This window comes from Hyposmocoma kahamanoa, unplaced genomic scaffold (genome assembly GCF_003589595.1).
Source record: "Hyposmocoma kahamanoa isolate Upper Pololo Valley unplaced genomic scaffold, ASM358959v1 100021, whole genome shotgun sequence".
Lineage (NCBI taxonomy): Eukaryota > Metazoa > Arthropoda > Insecta > Lepidoptera > Cosmopterigidae > Hyposmocoma > Hyposmocoma kahamanoa.
Genome location: NW_020653200.1, coordinates 14688964 through 14713149, shown reverse-complemented (window position 1 = coordinate 14713149; position 24186 = coordinate 14688964). Strand labels below are relative to the sequence as shown.

At 37.1% G+C, this 24186-nt stretch overlaps 1 protein-coding gene across 1 annotated transcript; it reads left to right on the top strand.

The window, feature by feature from the left end:
- The first annotated feature begins 1143 nt into the window (after positions 1–1143).
- LOC113239631 (ubiquitin carboxyl-terminal hydrolase 35) lies at positions 1144–22996 on the top strand. Its single transcript, XM_026476734.1, has 12 exons — positions 1144–1272; positions 7324–7501; positions 7643–7795; positions 7905–8128; positions 8995–9153; positions 10168–10338; positions 12512–12699; positions 15775–15954; positions 16457–16600; positions 16768–16835; positions 16925–17324; positions 17415–22996. The coding sequence occupies exons 2-12, from the start codon at positions 7345–7347 to the stop codon at positions 17824–17826; spliced, it is 2256 nt and encodes a 751-aa protein (XP_026332519.1). The 5' UTR covers positions 1144–1272; positions 7324–7344; the 3' UTR covers positions 17827–22996.
- The last annotated feature ends 1190 nt before the right edge of the window (positions 22997–24186 follow it).

The window sequence follows — 24186 nt, the reverse complement described above, 5'->3', positions numbered from 1 at the left end:
TTGATACTTGGTATGTACTCAATATTTGAAAGGAAACCACACGCATATAATCGTTAGTTTCGAATATTCATAATAATGTAATATGTCTTCTACGGTTACATAGACGCCTAAATGTGTTTAAATCCTAAAAATAAAAAGTAAGAACGCTCTAGTAAAATTGAGCTAATCTAGTTAATGATAGATTTAATTTTGTTTGCGCTATCTCTGTGTAACTGTTTTGTTTAGTTTGGGTGCGTTCGTAAACTATTTAGCATTTACAATAACAAAACATAGTTGACAGTGCATATTGCGCCAGAAGATCAGAAGTTACGAAAAATGTAAGAGATTTAACTATCTGGCAACACTGTCCAATATTCATTCCCTATTATTTTATTGTTTTTTGCAAAACTACAATTAACAGCGGAATATGAGGTTATTTTACTACCATCTACAATAACAGTTATTGAAAACCGTATGATAGTACAATTAATTTTGTTGAAAAACAGCCGTTTTTGCCATATCTTAGATTATTTTTAGTATTCACTGTAATATAATATTTTGATACCCATATGCAACAGAGTAGGACTTTATTATGGTGTATGATCTATGGTACCTGTACCCACGGGGAACTTGCCAGCTTCTGCAACATGTCCTTTTCTTCAGTTTATTTTTTGTTTTTTGTGCAATTTTCTTAATGTTTTTTCGCTGTTATTGAATTATTTAGCATATGTCGTTAAAGTTTTAGGACAGCACTAAAATTTATATAAAAATGTTTAATTACCTATAGTCTTTCTCTATGCTTTTAGCCATAGCCATAGACAAAAGAATAAGAAATTACACAGTGGGATAATGGAAGATTTTGCTGTATAAAATCAATCTTTTGTGTTCTAAAGCGCAATTTCGAGTCTTCATTTTTGGAACTGCACGTTATTTACGGAGTATTTTATTATCTTCTAATTTTACAAAAGTCTCTAGATATACGATTACTTCTAATAAAAGTTCCAGACTGTGTATTCCGTGCGTTCTTAATCTCAGTGGTCAAGTTTGATTAAATAATATTTTTGTTGATGAATTTAAATGTGTTTAAATGTGCGTGTTTTACTCTATTTACATTTGTGGGTCAAGTTGCAATAGTGTTATATTGCTGTGATCCGAGAACGATCTAAAACAATGCTGTCTTCAGTATTTTATCATAGATTTAAAAGGTGAAGGACAATGTATTTCTTGACTATTGATGAGAACTGGTGTACCTGCGCTTAGTGAGTGAGTTCGAGCACCGTCTGATTTACATAGGTAAGTGATTTTTCTAGTTAGTTTCAGAGCGACGTAATCAGGTGGCCATTTTATATCCTGTTAGACAAGCAACTAGGTAAAATAGGTAAGTAAGACCTAGGCTGAAATGCGCATGTTTGTAGGGTGGCTGCACCCCACATCTCTGTCATTCATCTGGAAGTTATTGATGCAGTTTCAACTTGCAATCAGTAAAAGGTGGACATTTGTGCTAGCATTAAGCTGCTATGGTAGTTCCTACAGATCCAAGCATAGAAGTTACTGCTGAAATGGCAAGCCAACCAGGATATAATTACATTGTGTCATTGTTTTATTTGTGTATTTTGCAATTTTCTTATTGTACATTTTGTTTTGTGAGTGTGGTCCTATTTTAATCATTTTTGTACTATAATGCTTTATATGTGGATACTTTTAGTTTATGTTTTTAGTATTTAATTTATTTGGTATAATGTTATTAGATTAGGTGCCTAATTATTTATTAATAATTACGACCTATTAAAATAACACCTCAAACACATTTTATGACTAATAAGCAATAAATGCCTACTAGGTCTCTTTTACTTTTAGAACTTAAGTTAATGTAATCCTTTAAGATAAGTGTGAGAGCTACAGGTGGCTCGCATACATGGTTTAAGTATCTGCATAAGGAACTAATATTTTATCCTGAATTATGTGTATAGGATATAGACCCTATTAAAATTTTTGTACAACAATAAAGAACCAGTTTTTAAACATCAATGGCTCAATGAAATATGTGATAACTTTGAATAAAATTAAAAAATGTTGTCATTGCTGGGTAATTAATCCCACTCTTTACAAAATTAGATGATGTGTATTTTGTACATTTTAACTTAAACGTTGAAAGCTGGTTGATGAAAAGCATTGCAATAATAGTTCAAATTCAAGGTCAATCAGCATTCAGCAGCTACACCAGTTTATGAAAAGATTCTTCTATAATCGCAAAACATAAAGCATGACAACAGTTAATATTGAATTGCAGGTTTCTGTCTGGTGGATAGAGTCAAAAGCCCAAGTTTTTCCTTTGACCTGACCAAAACCTGGGGCATGTGTTATGAGTGGATTAGCATTATTACTCCACCGTGTAACAATATTGAGTAAAATAAAACATTAATGTTAGATGTAGATAAATACTTGAAAGTATAAACTTTTGTAAATTTCTTAGTACTTGTTTGATTAATGAATATCAAAATTGCTTAATAATGACTCAGTCGATGGCCAGAAGCATATTCAGTTGACTTTATTAGGGGTAAAAGGTGACATCTAAATGACCATAACAAACAAAAGAAACTTAGTGATGAATGTCAATAGTCTTTTCCCCTCTGTTGCATACACAGCTAAAGATGGTGCATACATGTATAACTATAGGTTTGACAAACACTGTCTGTACTTTATTTGAAAAATTACAAACTTTTTTATATCTTTTAATACAATTATAAATAGTGATTCCTTGTATCTGAAAGTGTTGCTAATAAGAAGAATTAATTTATTGAAAGGATTTTCCAAAAATTCAACTTTACCATTTGACTAACAAAAAATTATAAAAATAATTGGTAAAATATGGTAATGATAATTGTATGAAATTGTTAGTAAAAAGATGTATGAGGCAAAAATTTTACTAATATTTAATAAGTAGTGATTTAAAATTTGGCATATTTTTTTAACTTTGCTGTTCACAGATACTTAGTTAATAGTATTTTATGCAATCATTGCATAATGAGGATTCTTAAAGTCTAGTACCCTGCTTACATGACGAGGCTTTGCCGAATGGCCTAAGTAATAGGTACGAGCTTTTTAAGTGTTTGAGAATTTGAAATTGTATTTAGTGATGGTCAGTTGATCATCGCAGTGATGAGGGGCTGCATTTGCTTCACAAAGTCACAAATTCATGTAAGGGGCAATCTATAATCTTCTGTAATACGATTCCTTTCGATACTTAAAATTTGCCATTTATGAGGTTTCATGAATGAATGAATGAAATTTAAAAAACTAAACTAAAACTATAGTGAAGCAAAAACTTTATATTGTAGGTTATTATACAGTTTCTACGCAGAGACTCCAAGTACGCACTTGGATGACAAGAATCCGCAGTAGTGACCCGTTTCTCTCTTGCAGGTAGTCGCAAACTAAGATGTTGGAAATAAATATTGTGAATGTTAAATGTATTCAAATGTATATTCAAATTTACTCCTAGAGTTTCGTACTCATTCATTTCATCAGCGTGATATTGTAGCTGGTGTTAACTCGCAGCCAAGCGTAATTTGCCGATCTTGGACACGCTACAGGGCTGCTGGAAATGTAGTCGAATGTCAGAGACAAAATCGTTTTTGGAAAATACTGCAAAGAGACAGCTTCATATTACAACTTTACAACTGATTGACAGACTGCAGTCCCTGTGTCAAGTCCATCTTAATACACTGAGATCGCTAAGAGTTCCAGTTCTACGACAAGGAAATCGAGGATGTCGTTTATAGTTGGCTAATGTTAAATATGTAAAATAATGAAAGTCAGTGGCCGCGTCTGCTTTTTACCGACGGTCTCGGTTTTGATTTTCATCCCGATTCAAGAAGAGTGCGAGTTTGGTGAGTTCCTGGCTGCACAAGTCGTCTCTAGAATCCTCAGGAATTTCATTCATACTATGGCGAAATGATAATGGTGTGGGCTGGAATTCATCTGAGAGGAAGAATTGATCTCGTTTATCCTATTGAGCATTTGCGGGATTTGCTAAGGTGAAAAGCATTCAGTGATCTTCCTCAGAATTTACACACAGTAGAAGAACTTTTTTCACATTATTCCAGAGTATAGTATCTTTATTCCACAAGGGAGTATTGACAACCGCATACTTAGTGTATCTCGCCATTGTAGAGCCTTGGCAAGTCCGACTGACTATTAAAAAACTTATTTCATTGATTTTTATTTTAGTAATTTTCACTATTACAATAGATTTATTTTATTTTATACAGGGTGTCCGAAAACTCAACGTCAAGCGGTCACTGGGCGAGAGGCCAGGTTATATCACTTCTGGTAAAAATAAAAAAAAATCCATGTCACTTAGTTAAGTGATAATAGGCATTTTTTTGAAAATGTTGAAAATCGATACCCTAGACCACATGTTTAGGTACTGTCATCACAAATTTTCAAATTTTGGAGTGATTTTTTCTAACGTCATCATAAATAACCATGCTATTTATTGCAGTCACAAATCAAACGATAAACGTTATGAGTTTAGTAAAAAAAATAAGTTTCATTGAGTCGTAGCTTAAAAAAAATATGTCAGCTAGCTTTGACACTTCATATTTTTTAAAAATGTACTACACTACCCTGGATGAGTTATTTTAAAAGATGGCCCATATAATCAAGATTTCAAAATGGTACAATACTTGCCACTCTTCATTCCATAAAAAATATTATAACTTATTTTTTGCAAAAGGAGCTCGTTTCAAAAAAAAACTCATGTCACGATAAATAATACTTTTGTGTGCTCAAAGATTGGCTTTAACATCGTGGAAGTGAGATGGTCGTATGTGATAGAGTGAGATGGATAGTGACAACGCATTAAACAAAATAATCTACCCTAACACATGTGAGTTTGTCAACTTAATAATTAGTCGATTGTTGTATTATAATAAATTTTAATCAAAATGAAACGAAAGGAACTATTGTAATACTTTAATGTTAAAGTAAATACTCAAATTGTTTGCCTTCGGCACGAATACAGGCTCTGCATCGCCTCACAAAAGATCTTTTTATCAATCGTGCGAATCTTCTCAAACTTGAATTTCTTCTACTGCTTCAACAATTTTGTGGCGTAATTGGGCTAGATTTTCTATAGGTTTTGCATATACTTTTTCCTTTATGCAGCCCCAGTAAAAAAAATCAAGGGGTAAACCCCCTTGGTCCGGAGATCGAGGAAGCCACAAAATTGAACCAACACCTTCCGGAATATTCCGTGTTTAAACAATCACGTGCAGAACGAGCATAATGCGCTGGGCAACCGTCTTGTTGAAACCACATTTCTCTATAGATGTTGAGTGGTACATCTTCTAGTAACGTTTGCAAATCGTTTTGAAGAAAATCTAAGTAGTTGTCGCCATTTAACTGCCTCCGTGGCCGAACGGTTACCACGCCGGACTGCCACGCAGAAGTCCCAGGTTCGATTCCCGGGCTGGGAGAAATATTTATATGGCCTACATTTATTTCTCTCGTGAGTTTGGGTGTAATTTGTGGTTGTCTATGTGTGTGTCCATGGCACCCGCGACACAGGGTTTCCCTAGTGCGGGGCTATGTTGAGTGTGAGCGTTATTATTAATATTATTATTATTATTATTATTTAATATTTCAGGCAACTCAAACGGTCCAATTATTTGTCCATTTAAAATTCCGGTCCACATGTTGACTTTGAATTGGTATTGGGACCGGTCTTCACGCATTAAATGCGGGTTTTCCGTGTGCCAGTCATGTACATTGTGCAAGTTTAAATAACCATCTTTTTTAAATGTTGTTTCGTCAGTCCATAAAATTTTGTTTATAAATTGCGGATCTTCACGATTTCTCACCAACATTGTTCTACAAAAATCCATTCTGAGAGAGTAGTCACTTTGTACACGTTGCACATGATACGGGTGATATTCGTGTTGTTTTAAAATTCGATGAGCAATAGCTTTCGGTATTCCAGTGGCTCTTTCAATCGCACGTACTGAAGTGCTGGGATCATTTTGAATTTCTTCTAAAATTACGTCGTCGTCGTCTCCTTGAGGTCTTCCACCGCTCGCACGAGCACTAGGCAGTCGTCCTTCCGAGTATGCCAGGTGTACATTGACGAACACGCGGTGATCTGGGTGACGCTCTAAGTTTGGGTACCTCTCGCGATACAATCTGGCTGCGGCAGAGGCATTACAATGGCATTCACTGTATTAAGATGCATGTTCACATATTGTTCCGCTGTGTACAGATACGGCATGTCGCGAAACGTGTTAGTTTTGCTAAGTACTAACTAATACAGTTTACACAACACAAATCGAGTCCAGGGAATAAGCCAGAGTCGTCAACACAGATGCAATATCAAGTCCAGGGTAACACAAGCCAAAGTCGTCAGTACAAAAATTACACGATTATGAGAAGATGCACAGTAAACGAAGGAACGTAGCGTACTAAATGATAATAAGCAATGATCAATAATAGAGCATCGGCGTCACTATCCGTCTCGCTCACTCTAATTCATGTCGCACAGTGTCACTATCCATCTATTCATCTCTCTATCACATATGACCATCTCACTTCCGCGATGTTAAAGCCAATCTTTGAGCACACAAAAGTATTATTTATCATGGCATGAGTTTTTTTTGAAACGAGCTCCTTTTGCAAAACATAAGTTATAATATTTTTTATGGAATGAAGAGTGGCAAGTATTTTGAAATCTTGATTATATGGGGTCATCTTTTAAAATAACTTGCCCAGAGTAGTGTAGTACATTTAAAAAAAAATGAAATGTCAAAGCTAGCTGGCATATTTTTTTTAAGCTACGACTCAATGAAACTTGTTTTTTTACTAAACTCATAACGTTTATTGTTTGATTTGTGACTGCAATAAATAGCATGGTTATTTATGATGACGTTAAAAAAATCACTCCAAAATTTGAAAATTTGTGATGACAGTACCTAAACATGTGGTCCAGGGTATCGAAATTCAACATTTTCAAAAAAATGCCTGTTATCACTTAACTAAGTGAGATGGATTTTTTTTATTTTTACCAGAACTGATATAACCTGGCCTCTCGCCCAGTGACCGCTTGACGTTGAGTTTTGGGACACCCTGTATATTTTTTGTATTGTCACAATGTAATTTGTCACAATTTTTTTCTTTTTTATCCTTTTATTACTATATTATTAAAACGAATTAACTCTGCATTTGGTGTATAGCATATATGGAAGTAGTTTGTTGAGTATGAGAAAGTATTATAATAACCTTGTTTCCTAGACTTATTGAGCACAAATAGTGATATTTATATTATCAGTTATTATCTTTGTTCTTTTTTAGGAGGAGTTAGCTGCCACCGTGATGGCTGTAAAAAAGCACGAGCTCGTACACGATAATCGTAACCACCTGGACCTGGAGGTGCTCGCGCAGTACATCCGGCTCATGAACGAGCAGCCCACTTACCTACCACCAGCTCACGAGCTCGTTAAAAACTGTCAAGACATCGTGAGGTGTCTTTGTAAGTTTTTTTAATTTGGACTTTTTATCTTGAGGCGTGTGATTGTCGCTAAGCATCGAGAATATAGCCGGTGCTAAGTTACTGCTTTTTAATTTCTTTTTTGGTATTATTTATATTGGTGTCTTATTTTTGAACGGGTAGCCCGCGCAGCTGGGAACGAAGAACAACTATGGAATCTACTGCAATCCGTTGAAGAGTTTCTCTTGCGCGTTGTGAATGCAGTGCACCGCGACGTTCGACACGAGATCGTCACAGCGATCCTTGACAAATTTTATTCCCTAATATCTGATCCACGTAAGTAAACTCCAGTGATTTTAGATTATAGTGTTTACATTATTGAGTTTAATTTTATTATTTGTCGTTGACTAAGGTGTATATAACGTGATATTTTATATTGGAACAGAATCCGATGCTTGCCCTGCCACATCAGTGGTCCTAATAGTTCTTGATGGATCGGATCCCGAGGCCACCCTGGCGGCGGCTCGGTGGCTGGTACAGCAGGGGGAGAATGGACCAGCTGGCGCAGGTCTACGCGCTTCGCTCTCATGTCTCTATCGTTGGATGTATGAGTGGCATGGTACTCCTGCTCTTGGTGACTGGGTCACTGCTTTCATCAAAGCCCTGGAGGTGTGTTCTCAAACGTTAGACTCACTTACCGTTCTTGCTAATTCCAATAAGAGACGTATCGATTGGGCTGCCTATTCTTGGCGATCTTGGTATAAATGTGCAGAACTGGGTTAAACATATGGTTGATAATCGATCGGCGTTGTAATCGCTGTACCCGTGAGATGTTCGTCCAATTAAGGATTTTATAACGTCTATTGAATTATGTAAAAAAAAGTATAATTGTTTAATTCTTGGACTACTTTTAAACATCTATCTTAGCGGTTTTGTTATCACCACAATCCATTTAAGAGCCAGACTCGTGTAGGTGTAGCCTCCTCGTTCCTCACGGTTCATAGCTAGCTCCTTGACCTCTTTCTCTTTGATGTTCTTTATTTATTCAATGTACGCCGTTCTTGGTCTTCCACTCTCTCTTTGTTCTTCTATTTTCTCCTCAATTACAATTCTCACAAATTAGTCATTACGTAACAAATGTTCAAACATTTTCCCTTTCTGTTTCGTTTCGTTTTGTCCCATTGTATTTAGAAGATTTTTTTCCCCTAACCCTTTTTAGAACCTAAACTAACCTAACCTTTTTTCACTTGATATCGTCTCAATCCATTTGATTTTTTCCATTCACCTCCAGCTCCACATTTCAAATGACTCCAATCTTTCCATGTATTTTTTGTGATTATCCATGTTTCGCATCCATACAGTGCGGTACTCCAAACACAAGTTTTGATGATTTTTTTTTCAATTGTATAGGTTTAATAACGTAAAGGTCTAATCATAGAGGTTTTCTATGACTCGACTTTTGAATAAAAAATATTTTGATACAAAAACTATGACTCATTTAGTGTGCACACCTTAATCTACATTATATTTTCCAGGAAAACGAGAGCTTTGACATATTATTGGAAGTGTCTGTGGACAATTTGGGACACTTATTTCTTGCCTTAGATCGCCCAGTGGATCTACGTCAGTCTGTCACTGATGTCATATTTCACGTCCTGGCGTCGTTGCGTGAGTCCACCGAAGCCCTCGACAGGGTGCGTACAGTACTTGAAATGACTAATTTGATTATTATTATTATTGTATAAATTTTTTTAATGTAGGGATTGGTCCGCAAACCTGGAATTTTTCGGCTGTTAATTTTTTCGAGGGCGGAGCAGCCGCGTCACGTCAGATCAGACAAATATGCACGAACCAGTGCTGTGTTGTGACGCGTCAAAGCCGAATAGTGCCACAGGAATTCTGAAATATTTATGAAATCTTTCATCGTCGCTATCAAGTTCTTTAACGAGACAGTGAAACTCGCCATTAGCCTCTCTTTTTTATTCCTTGGATGAACCCAATATGTTCTCATTTTTTCCTTCTTTTTTAGTGTAGTTGTCATCATCACGAATTGAATTTCTTCATAATCTGAATCACAATCGGGTGATTCAAGAGAAAACATTGCGAACGTATGAACTGTCCGACATCCACAACGGTATTGTTTCAAAATATCGTCAGAAGGCGTCAGAACACATATAGGTGTGAACGTTTGCCATGACTTTAGAGCACATCACGACACGTCACGTCAGATAAATATAAACGCGGCTTTAGGCTTTGTCGGTCGTTTCACGCTACCTGGTATTATGCGAAATGATAAAAATAAAATAAACAACTACTTGATGCTATATGATATTTATATATAGAGATTTACACCATAACCTCGATAAATCGAATCGTCCCGCGACATACGAGTGCATATGCCTTGTGTACGGGTAGTTTCTTTTACTTTAGCGTTTGCGTCGGGTTTTGGAGTAATTGTTTTGATTTATTTTTGTTGTTGATCTTTTGTTTTATTGTTTTTGACTTGTTGATCCATGTCACCAAAGGAACTACACCATAGGTGTAGTTACTTTGGTGACATTATAGTTAAATTATTGTCTCTATATCCATTATTTCCTAATTATAAATTATCTCGATGAGATATTTAGTTATATCTTATTTGGAAATTATCGTTCGGAAGATATTTTTTGAGTTTAATAGGTATTAAGTTTTTTATTTCGTTTTTTAAGATTGCACCACATGTTGGTCGTGTTCTGATGAACTTGGCCGCAGACAGTGGTCAGTGGAGCCGTCAACTTCTACAGAACGTAGTTGATATCCTCACTACGATGGTCGACGGCCTCGTAGAGTCGTTTAAAGGCGAAGCTCAGGAAATGTTTAAAGACAAATATTCGGATGTGGTAAGCTATTGAAGATTGTTTATTAACAGTATTGATATTGTCCACCAACGATGTGAGTTAAGGGTAATTTTCAGGTTGGTTTTCTTCACCTAATTTCTGTGGCAATTTTTATTATTCTGAAATATTATCATGAAGTATTATTTAATATTCGAGTGTAATTGCCTGACATATTATTTAATATTTCACGATAATAAACGCGAATATTTGAATAATAAAAATCGCCACCGGAATTAGGGAGAGAAAACTAACCTGAAAATTACCCTTAATAGACGTTTTGATAAATGTTATATGGTTATTAGAATCCAGTTTTTGTTAAAATATTTATCTATTGTTTTGGTTACTAGAAAATCCGTGCGGTCTTTTGTTTGATCTTCTGAACTAAGGTCTACTAGAGAAACCACGACGTATTTACCAGTGATCGGAATTGAGGGATTTAATTTACCCAAAATATGGACGTTTTCTTAGTATTGACTCATTCACCTACTAACAGGTGGGCGACGGGTGTAATACAAAAACCACGAAAAAATTACTCGAGTTTGATCTATATAAACATAGTGACATGTAAAGAAATATAAAAAAAGTGAAATATTTAATTTAAATAGTAACTTTATTGCAGTACTGCTTAATTTTGCTTGCAACAATTTAAAGACCCAAAAATTCACCACATTCGACTTCTACTGGAATCTTAATAAAATGAGGAAGTTAAATATGATTAACGTCTAGTGAAAACAAAAGTTTGTCTTTTTTGAATACGGAGTAAAATGACATTTGCAGGATTGCTAGTTTTCATAAAATTTTAAATAGTCATGTAGATGTTGTCGACAGTTTAGTCGATAGATTGTGAAAGAAGGTAAAATCTTGTCAAATATATCAGAACTGTAATTGTTACAACGTTCGAATGGTTACTAATGTTATTAGTGTTATTGCTTTCTTCATTTTTATTTAGACGGTCGACCTACTAGTATCGAAATCAGTTTTTATGATGTGTATTTTAACAGAAACAGGCAGATTTGATTATCTATATTGAATTGAAAAGTGGTCAGTAGTTGGACGAATAGTGGGCCGATGATGTTTCAAATGAAACAAGTTTGGCGATTTATTGGATAAGCCTAACCAACATTCAGTGGATAGTAGATGGAATATTTATCGACTGTAACCACTAGCTGCTTGCAAGCGGGCGACACTTTTGCGCAATGGACTGTCCGTTTTCAAAAAAGACATACTATACTACAGAAATATTACACAAACACAAAATTTATGGAGTAGCCTCTACTATCAATATTAGTTAATTTATTCATAATTTAGTGTTGAATTTTGTACAAATTCAACCAAAGAAATGATAAAGAGTTGTGAAGATCATACGAATATTATTAATGTGAAACTGTGTCTCCTTCGTAGTTATGAAGTGATATAACAAATGTATCGATGTTTCGAATTTCTAGAATCCAAGTAAACGTAAACTTAAATTTTCAAGATCTGGAATATGTATATAATATATATATATATATACTATAACATAACCGTTATGCTATCAGGGTATTAGTTGTTGTATGAGTATTGCTTGCTTTTGTAATATTTATGATTAATTTCAATATAAATCAAATATTATCCTATTGTAGAAAATAACACTTTTAAATGAGAATAACTACGATAACACGATATTACTTAACGGAAATATGATGCACCTTGTTTTTTTCGTTTTACTTGGGTAATTTTTATAAGTTTTATTATATAGTACGGCATGATTAACAGACCAAACGAAGACTAAGTTTAATGTAAGCTTAATGCTCTTTTTACGATTTCATGCCCTATTGGTTCGGACACTTTTAACCGCGGACCCGACGTCCATTTATTGTCATATGTATGGACATACCATTTCGTCATCACTAAATAAAATGTATTTTTTACAGTTTATTTTCTAAACATTCCAAAATATAGGTTGTCTCATGCTATTTTCAAAAGGCAAATTTTTTTTTGAGATAATAATTTGTAGCTAATACTTAATAGGAAATAATTGTCGCCAACGTACTCATATTTCAATAGGTAATACACATATTCAAATATAATAAGTTAAGAAGACCTGGGATTTGTATAAGGGAATGTCGACATTATTATTTAGTTTACTGCCTCAATTCCAATAACTGGTAATTACACAAATGGATTGTTCTAATAGATTCTATGGCTGGAACGGCACATGGCGTCACGCGAAAGTCGGTTCCTGCAGTTGAGCCCGTGGCGCGCGCGCAATGTGTGCTTACCGACAGTGGCGACGCATGCGCCCATGCGCAAAGTTGGCCTGCTCAACCTCGGTAACACGTGCTACATGAACAGCGTCATGCAAGCTCTGCTCGTCACCAGGCAGTGAGTATCATATTTCGTCTAGATGATTATCTTTTCAGTTAGGGCTGACATTTTTATGAGGCCTTACTTACCCAACATCCCTAATGCAAACACTAGATAATACCTACTACTCTATTGTCGCAATTTCAAAATTGTGTGTAATTAGTACGTGAGCTTTTTTGCATGGTGAACGACAAAGATTATTTTGTACATGCTGTGACCGTACACATTTTGTTAAAAAAATATCGTTGCCATTTTTATGACACTAATGCGAATATCGAATTCTTAGGTTTTGAAGATTGTTGCACATAGGAAATGAAACTATTTTTTTATTTCATAGTCGCGCTTATTTGTTTTTTCAAACAAACCTTTATTTTTGAAAAAAAGTTGTTTTTGTTTGAAAAAACAAATATACGCGATTTAGATCCGAAAAAATAGTTTCCATTCCTACTAATGCGAATGTTTTACAATTAGCCTTACATTTTTTTTTGCATCTGCGGATTTCTTTTTGCCACTTTTGTTTCAAGCTTTTTATAGCTTTCTAACTTTGCTCATCAGTCTTTACTTGTATTATAGGTTGACACTTTCATGCTATGTTGCACTTTTACCCCAGTTAATATTGGTAACAGAGATTGGTGGTTACTTGATAGTTCACTTTTACAAGAGGTTTGTGATTGAAACAGTTTTTGTACTTATAAAAACGTGAACAGCGTTAATGATCGCTAAATATTTGCTTGTTTCTTATAAAGATTTATATGTATAAGCTCTATGCACGTGAACGGCTGATTAGGTAAGAGGTAGGTATTAATGATAATAGTGCCTGATGAATTTGTAACTATCTACAAAAAGGAGGAGGATAATGAGTCAAACATTTAGAGATGTTAATAATTCAGAACTGTGAAAAAGCCTTATAAAGAATTTCTCGAATTCCAAATTAGGCAAAACTGTTTTTCGGGATTCAGTGTTATGCCACTCACTGGCTCTATTTACGTTATATAATGTAGTGCATAAAGTGCGTACAGTACTGTTGTATGTTCCGAAATGAAAGCTTCGTAGTAATTCGAGCTTTACGGAAACAAAGGATTATGTTAATTACTTGCTGTGTCCCCATATCCATACCCGCAAACATTTATCACGTACGTACGACTAATATATAAATAAGAATTCATGTTGGTTGATTATAATTTTCTATTATACTTAGCGTGGTTACACATGGTGAGTTTTAACAGCGATGCAAACGCGCGTTCGCGAAACACGCGATTGTGTCGCTGCACTTGCGATTTATAGGCGATTGCATCGATACAAACGCGCGATTGGGTCGATATAAACGCGCGATTGCATCGATGAAATCACCTATAAATCCCAAGTGCAGCGATGCAATCGCGCGTTTGTATCGATACAGTCGTGTGCTTGCATCGCGTTTGCATTGCTGCTTAAAATTGCGCGCGTGTGTAAAGGTAGATGATTGGCGACTGCATCGCTACTGCATCGCTGCTAAAAGTCAATAAACGCACTTAAAGTTAATATAATTTTCAATTAATATTATCATTAAATCGTGGCTTAAATATAATGGATAAGTGTATCGTGTCGGTGACTATAATTTTTGTGTGATGTTTATTCTAAATATTAAGGAAAAATTTTAATGGCAGTAGCGAAATGATGATACAGAAATTTATAATTTTAAGTTATGTATTATAATGAAATAATAATGCAATTGACAACATAGGTTTTGAATACCTGAAGCTGGATTTTAAATAATAAGTCTTACCCAATAACTGACAACATAGTAGCTGAGAAATCTCATCAATGGGAAATCTAATGCAAATTTTCTGCATTGGAGGCAATTAATAGACAGTATTTTTTCAACTTTTTCAATTTTATTTATTTTTCGCGAATGGAATAGCAAATGCGTTACTAAACAAGAAAAATGCTAAATGAAAGGAAGATATTTTTATTGACATTTCTCTATTCGTATAGAACTGTATTAAAAATGTTCTCACCTATTTCTTTTTTAATTTCTATTTGTCTTGTTTGTCGAGCTCAATTTTTACGTTGATAAAATTACCTTGCATAATTGTCAAAATGCAGTTGTGAGCTTGTGGCCATGCTTGCCACTGCGATATTCTTTCACAGCCATTGATTGCAGCGCGCGCGGTGCGACAAAAATGTGACGTCACGGAGCCCACCTTGTTCGCTATTGTGATAAAATTTAAAAATGTCAGTTTTATCATTCGAATTTGACAGCTTTGTAAGCTGTAGAGCTCCTTGTGAAAGAGTTCGTCCAGGGAAGTTCTGCCACCTTACCTATTTCTACCGCCATGCTGTAATGTTAGCATTACTGTGCTCTGGTTTTGAAGGGTAATGGTGCTGGTGAAATATCAGGCGCACGACTTGTTCGTCCCGTCACTTGATATTATAAAAAAATATATATGTAGATATTATGGGTTTATCGTGGTGGCATGCTACGGCGACAATAAATAGTGTTGCATTATAATGTTTGCTTCTTACCTTCTGCGTTTTCGTCCCTACTTCAGATAACCACCGTTCACCACTGGTACATATACAACTTTTGCTACTGTACACTATGTCGTGTTCTTCGACATCTATATCTTTTTTGCAAATTCCATCTACCAAACAGCAATTTAAAAATCTTTAATTACGTTTACTGTATTCACAAGCCCCAGTTGTAGGTATAGCCGTTTTCACGCTTTTGCGGAGGCAGTAACGAAAATTTCATTTAATGTCAGAATGTTATGTCTCGCCATATTATGGATGATATTTATACAAAGTAAGAATTCTTTTAATTCCTATAAGTAACTGACTGTCCTATAATTCTTAGCGTGCCTTTTAACGCTGTACATTGGTTTTCGAGTCCCGTACAGTGTATTGTTTAAAAGCAAAGTGTATTTATTTTAGCTATTGATGAAAGTAGAAGTGTAGGGTAAATTGAAAACGTAATTAAGTTTACTTAATATAATTCTATATTGAATAAGACTTTTATTGCGAAAAGTATTCTGCATTTCATTAGTGTTATTAATTTTTGTTTCATACTTTTTCTTAAATATTTGATAACACATCCTATCTTTCGGTTCTAAGGTTCAGCACACACGTAGTTCTAAAAATGAACTCGGTACCTTACTGGAGCAAGATGGGTGTACTTTTTGCAAAAATGATGCACTCCATCTGCACCAAATTGAATCCTGACGAATTCTTCGCTGTCGTGAAACCGCCTTTCTTCACAAGAGATCACCAACATGACAGTTCGGAATTTTTAGGGTATGTATGAAGTTCTTACCTGCACCTAACTGCCTACGTTACGCGACAATCTTTATTCATTACTTGTAATTTAGTGTGTGTATGTAATGATAATGATGTATTATACATTTTGAAAACTAGACTGAATAACTAGATTGAATGCCACGATGTTTTAGTACCATGATATTCAATATTTTTTTGTGCAATAACTCCACTAATTTTAATAACATTATAATGGTAATACAAAGAACGAACATAAAAAAATCCTTCAATCCGGATGGATTCGAACCAGCGTATTCAAACATGCCGTGCCAGTGCCTATTATTAAATAGTTAAAAATAACTGAAAGGCTGTCAATAAATAACTTTCCATTGGAGAGGTAGTCTGGCTCAGTATTCTTATTGTTGTTTAACATAAATTTATGACTGATAACAACCGAATTTAAAGGGGACGCTTGCCTTATTGAACCCAATTCATAGATTTCCTCTTTCATTCCATAGATAATATTTTAATTATTATGCAGGTATTTGTTTGAGCTTCTGCAGTCATATGAGCACATGTCGGATCGCAATTTTGACTACTCGCGGCCTGCGATCCTCTCCGGTGTGAACCGCACGCGCGTTGCTCAGCCTCAGCTAGGACAAGCTTCGCCCTCTAATACTACTAGGTAAAATTTTACTATATGCAACTACAACTTGTTAAACAGCTGAATTTAAGTACAATAAACATACAACAGAATTTGGTTGAGAGCGCTTCTAAAAATTAGTAAAGACTTAGTAGTGAATAGTAATGATGTATATTTTTGTATTTCAACAATATCTTCTGATATTCTAGTGACACTGAACATGACCCCAGTTGTAACCGTCGTTCAGTGTCTCCGAGGCCGGGCAGCAGCACTGCTGGTAAGTTATTTAATGTTCGTACTACATTCATGTGACTATAGCTAATTTGGTACATAACGCTAGTTTAACGACACATGATTCCATTTTAGGTTCTAGTTCAGGGCCAGTGAAGCGCCACAGTGATCTACCGGACTCGCATATTCCTCTTAAGAAGCGTTTACGTATGCATGATGCGGCGTTCCTACGGCGCGACTCTTTTGTCGACGGCATGTTCGGCGGCGTACTGCTAACACGTGTAGAATGCACTGTGTGCCAATCATCTTCATTGTCCCGTGACGTATTTAGAGATCTCCAGCTCGCCTTTCCCGAGAAGCCGGAAGGCTGGCAGCATAGTGTACAGAGTCTCTTAGAATACTATTGCTCGAAGGAAAGCCTTTCCGGTGATAACCAATATGAATGTCGCGATTGTGGAGGCTTGCGCGATGCGGAGAGGAGCGTGCTCATCGAAACTACACCTAAATTTTTAATTCTGGTGTTGAAGAATTTTAAGTGAGTACTACACATTTTTATAAATATGGTCTATTATTGGTGCTTGTAGCTTTGCAGAATTGTCTTAACTGAAATGAATTGTACAATCAGGTTCGAGCCGAAACTACAAGTGCAGACTAAGCTGATGCACACTATGTACCACAACACAACGGTGACGCTGCCGACTGTGCGGTCGCAGGCGGACCATTCGAATTATTCACTGTACGCGGCCGTAATCCACGCTGGCACCACGCTTGATGAGGGTCACTATTACACGCTGGCAAAAGACAACGACGGCTGGCACATGTATAATGATGACATCGTCTCTGCCGCCGACGAGTCGCAATTGAACGATCTCAATCGCGCCAGTACACCTTACATTCTGTTCTATAGACGAACTGATGTTGAGGAGGGCACAGCCCCTTCTCTCGACGAATTGCCACCAAAGCTTCATGAGCTCGTTACTGCCCACAATAAGCACTACGTCGATACCGTTCGAAAGAAGCGTTTAAGTCGTCCATGACAATTAAGATCAGATGATATCTATGATTATTCGGTATTGGACTACGTGGATCCGGAAATATGATATTGAATTTGGTTTTCTGAGATTTTGAGATATCAAGATGGATCTCATGTTACATTCTCTATATGATATATACACACATATTCGTTAAATTATACTCTTCGGCAAAATACAGGAATGCCATGTAGTTGACAACATCTTACTTTATTGCGCATTCTTGACCATGTCCCAGTTTGGTGAGAGAGTTTTTGCTGAATTTCGTTTGTAAGAAAGTAGAAAATACATTTTGATAACTGGCAACCCTCAACTTCTCCTACTTCTGTTTTGCGATTTGTCGCTGGATCTTTTCAATTACGCTGCTCATACCTTCACCAGTGTGAGTAAGCGATGACCGATCAAGTGCCGATATTACGATACAACTGGCACTACTGGCGAATGTCACTAACGACGGCGATGCAGAGATCGATAAAGACAGGCGCAGAACTCTGTCTTGTGGTCAAGATCTCCAAGTTATGACACCAGGAGCAGTTACCAAGATACGTTACGGAGGGCAGAAGTAGAAGAAATTAAGAGTTGCCAGTTGTTGAAATGTGTTTTCTACTTGAAATTCAGCAACAGCTCTCACCAAACCCGGACAAGTCACGGAGCACAATGGCTGTTTTATTGGTAGGTAAACCATTTAATTTTATTTCAAAATCAAAACATTGCTTGCAAACAATGCTTGCCTATTTACTTCTGCGCTTTCATTTCAAAATTTGAGTGCCAATTTTCATAGTTTCGTACCTAGTCACAGGCATACTCGTAGTTAAGATTCTATACAAGTGGACTGTATTTTTCGGTGACCGGAGAAAATGTAAAATAGTAATAATGTTTTTGGTCACGGATAACCATATAAGCCCACTTACCTTCATTCTCGTATTCGGCTCCTTGTTGTATGAGATGGTGGATGACATCACAGCCGTCACCTGCATTTATAAATCTTCTAGATCGACGGTGCTCTTGATCTGGATCGGTGGACTGCATTTGTTCAGGTTCTTGCTCTTCTCGGGATCAGGATCGGAAATAAAACGCTTGTTCAACTGACTGACTACCACGTTTATTAATCGTTCGTCTTACGAACGTCTTCGTCTTCGTTCTGATATCGGCGACTCGCACGCTGCCGTTTGTCCCAGGGTACGTGCCTTCTACCCTTCCCATTGGTCATACGTGTCTCGGTGGTGTATTGTCGACAATAACCAGTATGTCGCCGACCTGTAAGTTCTGACTTGCCGTCTTTTGTGTCTGGTACCAGACTCGGCAGGTAACTCCGTACTCAGCGTCTCCAGAATTGGTCGGTTTCGTCGCTTGGTCTTGTTCTCGGTAGGACCGTCGAAGATCCCAGCAATAAATAGTTCACTGTGGTGACCTCGGGGTCATGAGGGTCCACACGCACGTGTGTTAGGGGCTGAGCGTTGATCGAGTACTCGGCTTCGGTCAAAAGGGTTCTTAGCACTTCCTCCGATCTTGCATAGCAAGTAGTGGAATTAGATAGACGTAGACTTTCGCTACACTGTACCGTAGAGATTGTAATGCTTCTAAATCTGGCGGAGGGGGGGTTTTGATCGCTGTATCTCGAGACATCCCTTCTATGAACTGGGAAAGTGATTGTGAAGATGTGTGGGTGAATATCACAGTAACAATTGATGGAAATCGTTAAAATATTGCAATTTGTGTTGTTTATGTGTGTACACTTCCCAAACACTTCCCGAACAGTGTAGATGGGGCTCTGAACAACATTGAAAATGTAGTTATTATGGGAGACTTTAATTTGAATTTTATCAAATGGCATCTTAAAGATGATGTCTCTTACATGATACTTATGGTAATTAGAAGGTATGTTACACAGTACAGTTGACAGATTTTTTCGTTTTAAATTATTTATATCAAGCAAATTGTATTAAAAATTTGACCGGTAATATGCTAGATTTAATAATTCGTAGTTTTTATAATGCATGTTTCGCTGCCTATTGATTTATTATCCAGATTGGACCCGCATCATCCACAAATTTTGTTTTACAACACCGTTCAACTGATCTCGGTTCCATCCTTAATCTTCCCATGGCTAATCACCGCGACTTTAACTAACAAACTATACTATTTAATGGGCTTGTTCAGAGTCATTTGAAATTCGCCAGTGTAGTGTGGAACCCAGTCTACTGTGCTCCCTCACAAGACTTGAAAGTGTTCAACGTGCGTTCATAAAACAATTAGCTTTTTCTCATCTGGTATATTACGTAGACATCCATTTGTTTAAAGATAACAATACTTCAAAATTGGAGATTGCTGAATATTATCTGACCTTCTATTTTTACATAAAATACCTTATAAATTACACCCGTCATAAAATGACCAAAACATTTAATGTACCACGATGCCGGACTAAGCTAGTTCTGCACAGTCCACTACCTAGGTTATCCTCTACTCCAACCAAATTTTTCATTCTTCCAGTAATTATTTAAAAAATAACATTCTCGAATAATGTCCCCGGTAATTTCATAAGTTCTTTGTTGTTATTTTTGTTGCTTATTATTATTTTATTACAATAAATGCTGCCTACGTCTGTAATAGGTAGGCATAAATACAATAATGATGTAAAGTTACACTGTTATCTAAAAGTATATGTACTATTGTTCATGTACCTTATCTACAAAATAAAATAAATAAAATGGTGCTTTCTCTCGCAGCGCTGTCTTGACAGAGCGCACCATGCGTTCCCATGCGCCTACTTGGTTTGGGGCATAATCAACAGTCTATCGTAGTCCTCTCCGGTCCTCAGCTCGTTGCATCCATCTGCTGCCAGCTGCCCTTCGCAAATCGCCACTCCATCTGGCTAGAGGGCGTCCTACACTACGTCTGTCGAGCCGTGGTCAGAACTCGCTTCCCCCATCGGTTATCGGTTCTAGCCTGGACAGGCCAGTCCATTGCCAGTTCAGCTTGCTTATTTTACCAGCTATGTCGACGACCTTAGTTTTCTGTCGGATAACCTCGTTCCGTACCTTGTCCTTCGAAGAAACTCCGACAATAGCTCGTTCCATAGCTCGCTGAGCAACTTTCTATTGGTACCGATTGCTGATTTTATTTGTACCGCCGACGCTGCTGCTCCTCGGTGGTAAGTACATTTAACTGTGCTGCCGCCATCGACCGGTCGCCAAAGGGCCCTCGTTAGTTACTGCAGGATATACCGCGTGCAGGTGAGGTTGACAGTAGGAGGTAAGATTATGATTGCTCCCTTACATTGGTTCGGAACGCCTGGTGCTATGTTGCACCATTCCATGCGACGGGTCAGTCCTTCGTCTCTTAGGGCCGGTGCCCAATCCGTATGCGGCATTCAACTCTTGGTCGGCGCCGCGGAAGATGATGGTGTTGTCTGAGTACATCACTCGCGGCCACTCGCGGCGTGCTGCTATTCGTCGCAACGCCATTAGAACCATGTCCGTAGAGAGAGAGGCAGGTAAATAAATTGACTGGTAGAGAATGCTTTTAGCATTAAGTCCGCCTTTTGTACCCTTTGTATTGTGATCAATAAAGTTTAATAAATAAATAAACAAATAGTGCGCCCTACCTTATCTCTCTCCGGTGTTCCAGTGTAACGGTTACAGGCCCGAAGTAATCCACCTCGCAGTTCGTGAAGGGGTGGTGGAATGGATCGGGCGCGCGGCAGATGTCCTGTGGCTGATGTTCTGGACCTTGATTTTGTGACCCGGCAGAGGGCGCAGTAATACTCGACGGCGCGTATGGTGGGTTGTAGTTATATGATTATTTATTTGTTATTCTGTTGCTGTGCTGCTGAGCTGTGTTCTCGCAACGAGAAGTCGCGTGATGGGGTGAGACCGTCTAAGATTATAGGTTGGTTTGTTTGGGAGGGCGCACTTGAGGCTCCAATGCGTCTTCGTACTAGCAAGAATCTCGTCTTCGATCACAGGGTCCAGTTTTGTAGAGACGTCTCGTTCTAAAAATTGGGCGTGCTGCTTTGATCCTCATCAATTCTTCTCCAAAGTTGACATCCTTTGCTCGTCGCATGAGTTCTATATGCTCCAGCTCCAGGCGTGTCGCTCGATTTTAGGTAGATGTCCGTGAATATCAGTACATTCGGGGTTGCTCTCACCAGCGTCTCTAATTTCGTCGGGTCGGGTCTCGCATCCAGTCAAGGTGGCTATCGTCCTGCTGGTTCAGGCGCAGGACTTCCTCTTCATCGTCTTCATGATGCTATTGTTTAGTGGGCCACCGGTCTTCTGGTTCGCGTAGGCGTTCCGTGTACCACTCAGCCCAGCTGAGATCGGGATGCAGCTGGTTAGTTGCGTCCGCCAACTCGTACTTCGCGAGTTACGATCCGCTCGCAGTTGTCGCTGACGATCAGGAGAGCGGGCGTGACGGATCGTAGCGCACGTCTTCCCGTATGTCCCGTAAATGCTTTGCATCCAGCAGCGAGCTCGGTATTGACTGCTGGTACAACTTCAGGAATCTGGATTGGTAGACTATTTGTTCTGGTTCTTGCTCTTCTCGGAATCAGGATCGGAAACAAAACACTTACTCAACTGACTGACTACTACGTTTATTGATCGTTCGGGTCCTACTTATATACTAATTATAGCCTCTTCAACTAGTACCGATGTTAGAGAGTAGGCGGGTCATCGCGGTGTGCGGGGTGCGGGAGACGGTGACGCGCTCAGTGCGGGGTGCAGAGTTCGGAGCGCTCTTCGTTCACCGCTAGTCCTTTACTGTTATTATCAGTAATAAACAGACAATAAAAATACACAAATAGTCAAGAACAAAAATGACAATGCTAGGAATTTCCTTCGTCGCGGACGTGCACGTAGAAACAAGCACCCAGTCAAAAATGTAGTCGAGACAGTTCTGGCGACTTGCTTCTCGAACGAGTATTAGAAAAAATAAGGCTAAAAATACTATAAGGCTACCTACATTTTGTCCAAACACAAAATAATGAAAGATTGTTTATATATTTACGAATATACGTGATAAACCTCGTTTTCTGTTAAATCAACGTGAATTGTAGAACTGTCTAGTGCGAAATTTAGATATTGATCCGATAAGGCGCTAATGAATATGATTTGTTTATGAATAAAATCTGTGAAAGGGATTGATATATTATTTTTTGTTTTCTGCAAATATTGAGATGTTGTCAATTGCTACTACTTTATCGAGAGATGAATAAAAGTCCCAAAAGAAAAAAAAAAACATAGTTTACGTTAAAATTTAACAATATCAATGTGAGTATTGTCAAATTGTTACGTCATTCTTAAATCATGTGATTTTTACATAATTGTTAATCAACAGAGAAATTTAAGTATTGCATCTATGACGTATTTGTAAAAAATGACTACAAAAATCTGAAATTATTTATGTACTGTATAAAGTATTGTCGTGAAAATAATACATTTAATTTGCCAGGAAACACTTTTGTTTTTGTACATAATGCAGGATCTCACAGAGATCTCTTTGTTCAATGCCGTTTTTGGTATTTTTAAATGAGCGCTAATTGTAATTTGCATATTATACTGATCTAGTGGGGTCATCTGTCACGAGGGGGTGAGGCAATAGTCACTGTATTCTACTAAGTACATAGACAGTTTAGACATAGCGTTCAATTGTAAATGTTTATTATTAGGTATAAGTATATATAATAAAAAAAAAAATATAGTAATAGTAGTTTTAAACTACTTGAGCTGTTTTGGTTTCGTTTTGAACTTACGGAGCATCGTAGGTGTTACGAGATGATACATTTTGGGGTGTGTTTCTAGGTTCATGGTACGAGTTGTTTTCTTTATATGCAGCGAATACTACTTTATTTATCAAAACGTAATATATAAATGTATGGTGCTAAAACATGGTCAAATATCGTTTTACGTTGATTTGTCGTAAATAAAATTATTCTGCAACAATTTCAGTTGAATATCTAGTAATTATATAATTGTAATAAAATCAAAGGTTGTATTTATTGCGTCTTTGTAGTGTGGAAATACTTCAGCTGGTGATGATTGTGTGGAAAATGGAATATTTAGATTTTTAGTTTTTTATTTGTTTCTCCAATACTGGTTGTAACCGTTAAGTGTGCCCTGGCGATTATTCCTATATATAAGAGTTGTCAAAAAGCTTTAAACTGGTATCGAAAGTACGTTACCTAATGTGTAGATCGAAATCAATAACTTTTTTAAATATAACTAGAAATATCCAAAATTCTAACGTTAAACACTACCATACATTTAATATGACATTCGGAGGGAGGCTTTAGTTGACCTACTTTAAGAGGTAACAATTGACTCGGCACATTTAACGATAGTCGGATGAGTATGAGTCTGAGTA

Excerpts from the sequence above, each read along its gene's own strand:
- LOC113239631 (XM_026476734.1), top strand. The coding sequence starts at position 7,345 with ATGGCTGTAAAAAAGCACGAGCTCGTACACGATAATCGTAACCACCTG. Across the intron at positions 7,502-7,642 it reads AGACATCGTGAGGTGTCTTT|CCCGCGCAGCTGGGAACGAA; the intron begins GTAAGTTTTTTT and ends TTGAACGGGTAG. Across the intron at positions 9,154-10,167 it reads CCACCGAAGCCCTCGACAGG|ATTGCACCACATGTTGGTCG; the intron begins GTGCGTACAGTA and ends TCGTTTTTTAAG.